Below are 11,216 nucleotides of genomic sequence, written 5' to 3'. Positions count from 1 at the left end.
CTGCTTGTAAATTATTTTGCCTTCAGAGGTTGAAACCAACATGATTTTTATACAGGAGAGGGTATTTTCTGTATTTCGGTACCAGTAAAACATCAACAGAGCGTTCTGCAAATTGGTTGGACAGTGTCAAATTTGAAAGACGTGCCGTGCATTAGATCTGTAAACTCCAGTGCAAAAGAACGCCCGGATTCTCCTTGCAGTTAGGCAAATATAGAGGTTAACGCAAACAGTGCCTGTATAGTCGAGCTTATTGTGAAGCATAAATTCAAAAGACCTGAAACGTAATATATTCATGTTATTGCACTAGTGTGCAATAGTTTTGTATTTCTGTGTGGTTTTACCCCTACCTCATAGGACCAGCATGCTTTTATAAATGCAGTCCCATTAGTTACTATCCTCAGAATATTCTTACACAATCTGAAGCGAGAGGCTACTGGGGACAAAGGAGCAGCGTGTGGGGAATAGGAAGAAAAGGGGCTGCAAGGGAAGGTGGGTGTGTAGGGTAAATGTCCGTGGGTGCTGCCTCTTCACTTAGGTTACCTTAATAGTCATTGAATTCCAGGGTTTTGTTTTTACATGGATAAATAAACTATGAGTAATTAAAAAAAAAATATCAAAATAACATTCGATTTTATTGATGTATGGCTTTCGTAATGTGAATATCTTCTAGAAATGGGATGCTAGACTTCCAAAAAGTTGCACGTCCATTTTCCAGTGCAGATGTACATGTAGCCACTGACATCTGTTCAAATCCACATTTTTTGGCCACGCGCATGTCTTGCAGGCTCGCAAACTCACCTACCCCTGGTTGATCATTTCATCCTGTGAAAAATGCAGAATACTGGGACAGGGACCCTCTCAAGCACTTCCAAGTGAAAGGCTGGCATTGCGTTTCCCACAGTCAGCGCATCTGAAGATGCCCTAACTTTGTTCTCTGTTTCAGGCTCATTTGTGTTTGCTGTGACTGTCACGGATGCGGATGCTGGCTCCAATGCCGAGCTCCATTACTCCCTCATGGGGAAAAACTCAGAGAAATTCCACATCGATCCAGCGAGAGGGGCGATCCTGGCTGCGAACCCACTGGCGGGAGAGTCCGAAGTCACCATTTCTGTTCACGTGAGGGACGGCGGCCGGTACCCCAAGACAGACTCTACAACCGTCACCGTGAGGTTTGTGAACAGAGCAGAATTCCCTCGTGTTCAGGCGGATCAGGAGACCTTCACGTTTCCTGAAAACCAAGCGGTTGGTACACTTGTCACCACCGTCTCTGGGTCTTCAGCCAGAGGAGGCTCCTTGTCTTACTATATCGCCAGTGGTAACCTGGGCAGCACCTTCCTGGTCGACCAGGCGACAGGACAGCTTTCTGTCGGGCGGGCTTTAGATTTTGAAGCCATACAGAAATACGTGGTTTGGATCGAGGCCAGAGATACGGGCTTTCCTCCCTTTTCCTCATATAAGAAACTGGAAGTAACGGTGATAGACGTGAATGATAACGCGCCAGAGTTTGAGCGAGATCCCTTCATTGCAGAAATAGTGGAGAACCTGTCCCCACGGAAGATACTGGTGGTGGCTGCTGTCGACAAGGACAGTGGCCTAAATGGACAGCTGAATTATGAAATAATTGAGGGCAATACAGAAAATAGTTTCAGTATCAATCGGGCCACTGGTGAGATCAGAAGCGTCAGGCCCTTGGACAGAGAGAAATTGTCTCGATACACACTAACCATAAAAGCTTCGGATAAAGGCACCCCGCTCCAGAGCACAACTGTCAAAGTTATCATAAATATTTTAGATGAAAATGACAATGCTCCAAGGTTTTCCCAGATATTCAGTGCTTCCGTGCCTGAAAACGCTCCTCTGGGTTTTACGGTAACCCGAGTCACGACGTCAGATGAAGACATTGGGGTGAACGCGGTCAGCAGGTACTCCATAAGGGATACGAGCCTCCCGTTTACCATAAATCCCAACACCGGGGACATCACCATCAGCAGACCGCTAAACAGGGAGGACACTGACCGCTACAGAATCAGGGTCTCTGCGCATGACTCTGGGTGGACGGTGAGCACAGATGTCACCATATTTGTTACAGATGTCAACGACAATGCCCCTCGATTTACAAAGCCATCATATTACTTGGAGTGTCCTGAGCTTCCTGGGATTGGGCTGAAGGTCACCCAGGTTTCAGCCACCGATCCTGATGAAGGGTCGAACGGTCAAGTCTTCTACTTCATAAAATCCCAGTCGGAGTTCTTCCGAATCAATGCAACCACGGGGGAAATTTTCAACAAGCAGTATTTAAGGTACCAAAACTCCAGCGGTTCAAGCAATGTCAACATTAATAGACACAGCTTCATCGTTACTTCTTCAGACCGAGGCAGTCCTCCGTTAATGAGCGAGACAACCGTCACCATTAACATAGTAGACAGCAATGACAACGCACCGCTGTTCCTCGCTCGTAAATATTTTACTCCTGTTACTAAGAACGTGAGGGTTGGCACAGACTTAATTAAAGTTACTGCAGTGGATGACAAAGACTTTGGCTTGAATTCTGAAGTGGAGTACTTTATCTCTGAGGAAAGCAAGACTAATAAATTCAGACTGGACAGGAGTACAGGCTGGATTTCTGTGTCATCTTCACTAATGGCTGATTTGAACAAAAACTTTCTGTTTAAAGTGAAAGCAAAGGATAAAGGTAATCCTCCGCTCTCATCCGAGGTAACTGTTGAAATAGTCGTGACAGAGGAAAATTACCATACACCTGAGTTTTCTCAAAGCCGTATGAGCGTTACTATCCCAGAGAGTCACTCTGTTGGAGCGGTGGTCAGGACAGTCTCAGCCCGTGACAGAGATGCTGCTATGAACGGATTAATCAGATATAATATTTCCTCTGGAAATGAGGCTGGCGTCTTTGCTATAAATACAACTACGGGTACACTGACACTAGCAAAACCACTTGATTTTGAGTCGTGCCAAAAGCATGAGCTAGTCATTACCGCCACGGATGGAGGATGGGTTTCCAGAACAGGCTACTGCAGTGTCACTGTTAATGTCATCGATGTGAATGATAATTCTCCAGCATTCAGCCCTGAGGACTACTTTCCCAACGTGTTAGAAAATGCCCCCAGTGGGACAACTGTTATCCGTTTAAATGCCACTGATGCTGACTCTGGACCTAACGCTGTGGTCGCATATGCTATTCAGTCCTCAGATAGTGACCTTTTTGTCATTGACCCCAATACAGGAACCATCACCACCCAGGGATTTTTAGACTATGAAACAAAGCAAAGTTACCATTTAACAGTAAAGGCTTTTAATGTTCCAGATGAAGAGAGGTGCAGCTTTGCTAGTGTCAACATCCAGTTAGAAGGGACAAATGAATACGTGCCCCGTTTTGTGTCCAAGCTATATTATTTTGAGGTTTCTGAGGCAGCCTCCAAAGGTACTGTTGTAGGTGAAGTTTTTGCAAGTGATCGTGATATGGGAACTGATGGAGAAGTCCACTACCTCATCTTTGGCAACAGCAGAAAGAAGGGCTTCCAGATAGATGAGAAAAGTGGCCAGATCTATGTTTCAGGACCTCTTGACAGAGAAAAAGAAGAACGAATCTCTTTGAAAGTCCTCGCAAAAAATTTTGGGAGCATTCGTGGTGCAGATATAGATGAAGTAACTGTTAATATCACTATACTGGATGCCAACGATCCTCCTGTTTTTACCTTAGGAACCTACAATATACAAATCAGTGAGGGTGTTCCTCCAGGCACTCATGTCACGTTCGTGAGTGCCTTTGATTCAGATTCTGTCCCTAGCTGGAGCAGGTTTTCCTACTTCATTGGGTCTGGCAATGACAACAGCGCCTTTTCCATCAACCCACAGACAGGGCAGGTGACGGTCACTGCAGAGCTGGATCGAGAAACGTTGCCTGTGTACAACCTATCTGTGCTGGCCGTCGATTCAGGAACGCCGTCTGCCACAGGAAGTGCCTCTTTATTGGTAACTTTGGAAGATATCAACGACAACGGCCCTACCTTGTCCACCAGCCAAGGAGAAGTCATGGAGAATAACCGTGCGGGAACTCTTGTGATGACACTTCAGTCGTCAGATCCTGATCTCCCTCCGAACCAAGGTCCCTTTACGTATTATTTGCTCAGCACTGGCCCCGCAACCAGCTACTTCAGCCTTAGCACCGCTGGTGTGCTGACAACCACGAGAGAGATCGACAGGGAGCAAATCAGCGATTTCTACCTGTCGGTGATTACGAGAGACTCTGGCGTTCCTCAGATGTCTTCTACAGGAACTGTGCAAATCAAGGTAATAGACCAAAATGACAACCCATCTCAGCCAAGAACAGTAGAAATCTTTGTTCACTATTATGGCAACCTCTTCCCAGGTGGAATTTTGGGCAACGTAAAGCCACAGGATCCAGATGTGCTAGACAGCTTCCAGTGTTCCCTCACCTCAGGAGTCACCAGCCTCTTCAGCATTCCTGGGGGCACCTGCGAGTTGTACTCGCAGGCGAGGTCCACGGATGGCACGTTTGACCTGGCTGTCCTCAGTAATGACGGGCTGCATGGTGCCGTCACCAGCAGCGTCCGGATTTTCTTTGCGGGCTTCGGCAACGCCACCATTGACAACAGCATCCTCCTCCGCCTGAGCGCCCACAGCGTGCGGGATTTCCTAACGAATCACTATCTCCACTTCTTGCGCATCGCCAGCTCCCAGCTGACGGGGCTGGGCACTGCCGTCCAGCTCTATGGGCTCTACGAGGAGAGCAACCACACCTTCCTGATGGCGGCCATCAAACGCGGCAACAACCAGTACGTGAATCCCAGTGGCGTGGCTACGTTCTTCGAGAGCATCAAAGATGTCCTCTTGCGCCAGAGCGGGGTGCGGATCGAGGCTGTGGACCACGACTGGTGCCTGCAGAGCCCCTGTCAGAATGGAGGGAGCTGCCTGAGGAGGTTGGCAGTGAGCCCAGCTCTGAAGAGCCATGAGAGCATCCCTGTCATCATCGTGGCCAACGAGCCCCTCCGGCCCTTCGTGTGCAGGTGCATGCCAGGGTACGACGGGAGTCTGTGCGAGACGGACATCGACGAATGCCTCCCTTCCCCCTGCCACAATGACGGGACTTGCCACAACTTGGTGGGGGGCTTCTCGTGCAGTTGCCCGGAGGGCTTCACTGGCATGGCCTGCGAGAGGGACGTCAACGAGTGCCTTTCCAACCCGTGCAAGAATGGTGCCGCCTGCCAGAACTTCCCTGGAAGCTTCAACTGCGTTTGTAAGACCGGGTATACAGGTATGCTTTCCCTTCTCGTTGTCTTACAGTCCAGAAGAGGTGGGAAGAGGGCAGAAATGTGCCTTTTTAGCACGACATTGTCTGAATATGAGCATCCCCGATAGGTGAAGAGTTACAGTTACGAAAACTCAGAAGACCGGGTGCCCACAGTATTATTTTGTTTTAGCTCTGTCCTCAGGCATATCTCACTTACCTGATTTGCATTGGAACAGAAGGATTTTTACAAGAGCTATTTTAATTTATTAAATATGTAGAAAACATTTCCAGTGCTTAAGTATGATTTTTCTGTTCTTGTTATTGTTATACATATTGTGGTAACATTTCAAGTCTGCTAGGAGTGTGCCAAGCAAGAAAATCGGCCTCTGCCCCAAATTGCTTACAGTCATACAAGACAGAAAACAGATGAAGGGTATGGGAAAAAACAGAATTCAGAGAAAATGACCAAGTCTGTCTGTTCCATATTTTGTCCCTTTGTCATTCACTTTTTTTTCATTAACAGCAGAAACGTCTGCAGCTTTTCCACCTCTTCTGAGTATTCGTTCCTCTAATATTTATTACACATTCAAACACAGCGGCATTTTATCCCTAGGAAATTAGGCTGATGGTTGCTTTTGTCATGAGTATATTTAAGGAAGGACTTGAACAATTTTAACCATTGCTTATGGCCACTTTTAGAGACATCATAAAAAAATCTAACCGGAGAAGATTAGATAAAGCTTTCATTTACCTTTTCTCAGGAGTATTTCTGTATCTCAGATGTCCCAGGGCAGCCCAGGTTGGCATGGCTGTGCTCATTATGGTGTGGGTATTTAGGCTTGCCACCACTGCCACCAAAACTCATTTGTAACAGTGGAGTCATCGGGGGGTTGATTCTTCTTTTGGGTTTTTTTTCTTAAACTAGATTGGTACAGGAGATGTCGTGTACTTTATTGCAATGGAGAAGGTTAATAGAGGTTTAACTACTTCATTTAAAGCGCAGTTACAGCAGTGGATGCATGTTCTGCGTGAAAGATCTGTTGACACACAGGACACCGATGTGGTCTTTTGTGTGAACCTCATGAATGTACTACTGAGCCTCAGGTCAGGAGCCATTATTGTTAATTGACAAGCAGTTCTCATTAAGTTACCAATCCAGGATTTTATTTCATGTTGTATTAGTACATCCAATTATTTTGCTAGGAACATGGCAAAATAATTCTAGGACACCTCTCCCCTTAACTCTTTAGATCATTAGCATCAGAGATTACATGGGCATATGTTTGCTGTTGCAACGAATCAACACACTTCATTAACTCTAACGGCATGTTGTTGGATATGCCTCTAGCCTATAATTTGAAACATTAAAGAAACATCCAGCTATTTTTTTTTCTGGTATTAAAGCTCATATCTTACTGTTCAACCCTTCTGTCAGCTAAAAATAAAGCTCTGCATGTGACAAGCTTGAAAAAAGGAGAACGTTTTAACTAAGAAAATGTGATGAGAGACTCTTACAGTTTGAAGTGTTGGATTTCTTTCACGCTATGAATTAAATGTGGCATCTGATATGAGCTTTCTTAAACTTCTTGTCAACACAAATAACTTTAAAATAGACTGCCACTGAGGCAGACATTTCTGTTTGGGAGACAGATCCTTTTAAATCGGTTGGCCATTGCAGAATCAAGAATTATTTAAGTGTCTGGAGATTAATTGATCAAGACAGAAAACAAATGGCACCAAAGTATGTAACTAAAAACTAAAATATCTTTGGAGTTGAATATCAGCGGAGCTTATCAGATAAGATCACAATCAATATTCAGTACATTTAGACATTTTATGTCTGCAAAAGCATATTTGAAATTCTGCAAATTTAATATTCAATGGGTTCTGCAAACAAATGTCAGAATACAGATTGTTTGAGAATGCTTGACATAGAGACTATTATGTCATTATTATACTGCCAACAGAAAGAGAACACAGCTGCTTGGGCGTTTAATCCTGCTTCATATATATGATTAAAGGTAGCCATAGTGAATGTAAAAATAAAGCCTGAAACTTATTCTTTATTAATATTAACCTTGAGTGCCTCAAGGAAAAAAAAAAAAAAAAAAAAGAAGACATCCAAAATAGTGGATTTCTAATTCAGTTTACCATATGCATAGCTTTGCTGCTTCTCTTGGAATGAAAATACAGTCTCATAATTGAATTTACATGCTCAGAAGAAAAATAATATTTACATGGTACCGCATACAAGTAGAAATTAGTATTTTCTGAGGCAGACTCTCTGTTCACCGTAAATTAGAGTACCCGAGCTGTAGACCTTTGTAATGGCCTACCTGAAAACTGAGAGTCTTGCTGTTCCTTGATTTATTATGTTTTGTCAGCTGCATTTCACTTCATCATACTGCAAAGGTATGTAGTTCTTTTCACTGAATAGGATTATAAAGACTGATTACCTCAGAGCAACATCATTAGGGTTTAAACAATCTGTTATAATTACATCTCTTAATGATGATCAGGTTTTGTTTTTAAAATAATCCCTTTCTGGAGGGAATATACTTTGTGATTTACAGTAGTTGTCTGCCCTTCCTTTGAACCCTTCATTTCCTGTTTTCCAGGACTCATTAAGATGAAGGAATGTGGTTTGTGAAATTGTTTCAAATGCAAGATTAAAATATTAGAACAACCACTTTAAAAGATGGACACAGAGAACCACAAAAACTAAAACTCTCAAATCAGCTGAAATCTAAGCCGAGAGCATTCAGCTGGTATCTGGGAAAAAAACATTTTTCAATTAAAAAATTCAAAAAAAAAAAAAAAATCTCAGGAAGTTAGATTTTTGCATAAGCCTCTACTGTGATATCATCAGCTTGAGGTGATGAATGATAAATGCTGAACGCTGTCTGTTATCAATTATCCAGCATTACCCTCGTTTTCATGGCCTTCAGAAAAAGATCTTTATGACACAAAAATGCATACCCCAAATCTTTCGAGATTTCAGCTGAGAAGAGATCTGTGAACTTGACTAACTGCAGTGTTCACCTGAACTGGAATGTTACAGGGGACGGCTCTGGTTTGGCGTCTCTTTGGTTCTCAGAACTTTGGCTGAGGTGTTTCCTTCCCCTCACTGGATTTGATACCCTGAAACAGTAATCAAACCTGTATCATCAGCCTAATTCTTTATGCTGTCCAAATAAAATAATTCCCCAGCTCAGAAGTGCATAGTAGTCCGAAGGTGTGAAAATGCTTCTTGAAAACTGACTTGCTTAAGCCATGAAGACGCATACATCTCATCATTTTTTGAGGTGCGTTGCTTACATGGGACAAAGATCTATCAGAACGTTTCTCTGAAATTCATGTTGTAAAACTTAAATCAGCAGACTGTTGTGGAAAATGACCTCTGAAAACCAAAACTCTAACCTCCAGTTTTCTGAGGTTAAAATCATTGGCATTCTATTTCTGGAAAGCACTAAAACTGAGCACTTGGGTTCAGGTGAGGATGCTTTTAGGCAGTTTCTTATCCTCTGCAATCCAGTAAGGTTCCTTGAATGATCTGTTTTATCTGTGCAAGGGAGAATTTCAAAATGGCTAGTACTTGTGTAAATTCTCTACTCGAGAAAAAGTCCTCTCTAAAGCTCCTCTTTCTTTTTTTTTTTTTTTTCTCTTCACAAAAAATATATCTAAATATAAGCATAATACCTTAGGCAGAACAGCAAAAGCAATGGATTTGCAAGCTGTGTTTTGTTTTTGCAAATCTAAATCTTTAGTACGCACCTGATTGTGTCTGTAACGCATGAAACCGGTAGGCCATCAGGGTGGACTTGAACGAATATGCTCTTTTATGAAAGTTCTGGAAAGCTAGCGTTAGCATGTGGCAAGGGAGATACCTGAAAGTGGTAGGACAACCTGCTGCCGTCTCGGATGGTTCTCCTTGGTAGAAGAATAAGGAGTTAAAAGAAAAAAAGTCGAAGTTTAGTAGAAGTTGCAGGACCAAGTACAGTGCAACTGGTATCACAGCAACTTACCTGGAGTGTAAGTTGCTTTCCCCACGGTGAAGAAAAGACAACCAAGAGAAAAACCCTGCTGGGTAACACCCTGAGCAACCTGATCTAACGTTGACAGTTGCCTTGCTTTGAGTGGGGGTTGGACATTGTGACCTCCAAGGTCCCTCCAGCCTAACTTTTGCCATTATTTCTAGAGCACATGTCCTTGTTCAGAGGTCTAGAAAGACCCACTTCTGCCGATCAAGGCTGGGCAATAACAACAGAGGGGAAAAATAGGAGCACAGGAGGAACATGGTTTAGATGAAAAGGGAAGAGTAAGAAGGTACAGTTTGAACACTGGTGGACCATCCGAAAACCAGGAGTTGATAGAAACTCTGTGGATCTCAGCAGAGTAAGCAATGCAGGCTGCCAATATACTAGCTTGAAATACGGAGACCATTCCTTAGCGGATGGATGAGGGATGCGCAGGAGTTTCTGTCTCAGAGGAGTCTAAGGGGAAGGACTGACTGAAGAGCTGAAGGTATCAGGAAATTCGGAGGGACTGATGAAGTTCAGGCTTCTGCAGAAAAGAGGGAATAAGGCCTTGTGGCAGCAACTGTCTTCAGAAGAAGCTGATGTAAGGTAATTGGTTGGTAAGGTTGCCTGGAGGGAAACACACAGGAGAAGCAATTCAGGAGAGTTGGAATCTTTTAGAAGAAAGAAAAAGTATAACTAAAAATTATCTTAAAGCAGGAAAAAAAGATGGATGTCTTTAAGAGTTTTAGGCCATTTTTTTTTTTTTTAGTTTTAGGCCAGGATTATTTTATTTAATTGAAAATGGGTTATACACTAAATAAAAATAAGTTTCTGTTCTTTTGGTAGTTACATAACATTATATTGTATTATATTATATTATATTATATTATACTGTTTACCTACCTACTTATTTATTTATTTATCAGTTTCTAGTTTATAACCCTCGTCATCTCTTTACCAGGTTTTTCTAATGATCTAGCTTTATCAAAGTAATTCATTTTAAATTCTTATACAGAACTACCATAGTGATAAACTAGAACAGTATTCCCAAGTTATACTTTTGTCCTGCCAATATCTGGCTGAAGGACTCTTGCTTTCTAGGATAAGCAAGCTTAACGTGCGTTTAAGGAGGAAAAATAAGGTTCAAAGACATCTTGGACATTGAATCGTTGTTCCAAATGTAAATAGATACATTTTTCCCAGGTCTTTAGCACTTCAGTGAATGGCAAAGAATAGCTAAAATTTCTTCTTCATTTTAAATAAATATTAGTTTTAATAGCTCTGATGAATTGTTAAACCAGAGTATTTGTCTTCTCGTGTGTCAAAACAGTTGGAATAAATGCAAACACACTTTTATTAGTTTCATGAATTATTCAAACAATTGTTAAATATGAAGAAGATGTTGTTATTCACTGGTTAAAATATGTGCAGCTAAAATAAACACCCATATTCTGTTGCTGACTCAGCAAATATGCCAGCTTTAATGTTAGCTGAGAAAAAGAAGAGTATTTAGTTAGATTGAATTGCAAAAAAACCAAGTAAGCCTTATTAGCTACACTTGATTTTTGTGAAAACTGAGAAACGTCACTGAGCTGTTTTAAGCATCTCTGCTTCACTCTTGCTACGTGTTCTCCTCGGTAAGTCAACAATCTGTCCTACGTACCATAATTTTAAAATAAAGAAAACAGCAATATCGAACATAAAGTTAGCTCATCCTTCAGTCATGCCCATCAGAGAATAAAATACGAATAAATACCCCCAAAGCATAATTAGATTCAGACACTGGAAATGTTTCCTGGATTTATGGTGAATCTACAAGTTACGTATTGACCACAGGAATCCTCCAGCGCTCTGTTTCCATCCTGCTCGCGGTCGCACATGGGGGACTGCTGCGTACACGGAAGAGCTGCCTGCAAACTCTGTTAGGT

General features: G+C 42.5%; 1 protein-coding gene across 1 annotated transcript in view; it reads left to right on the top strand.

The window, feature by feature from the left end:
• Nucleotides 1-943: 943 nt before the first annotated feature.
• LOC104290443 (protocadherin Fat 4-like) overlaps nt 944-11,216 on the top strand; it is a gene marked incomplete at its 5' end in the record, with an annotated part of 33,366 nt that continues 23,093 nt past the window's right edge. Inside the window, one exon of the mRNA XM_009889537.1 lies at nt 944-5,293. Coding sequence (XP_009887839.1) covers nt 944-5,293 — 4,350 coding nt within the window. The remainder of the gene's footprint in view (nt 5,294-11,216) is intronic.

The sequence above is a fragment of the Charadrius vociferus genome, unplaced genomic scaffold (assembly GCF_000708025.1).
Source record: "Charadrius vociferus isolate BGI_N301 unplaced genomic scaffold, ASM70802v2 scaffold618, whole genome shotgun sequence".
In the NCBI taxonomy this organism is placed as follows: Eukaryota; Metazoa; Chordata; class Aves; order Charadriiformes; family Charadriidae; genus Charadrius; species Charadrius vociferus.
Note: the sequence above shows the minus strand (reverse complement) of the source record. Positions and strands in the feature narration are given on the sequence as shown.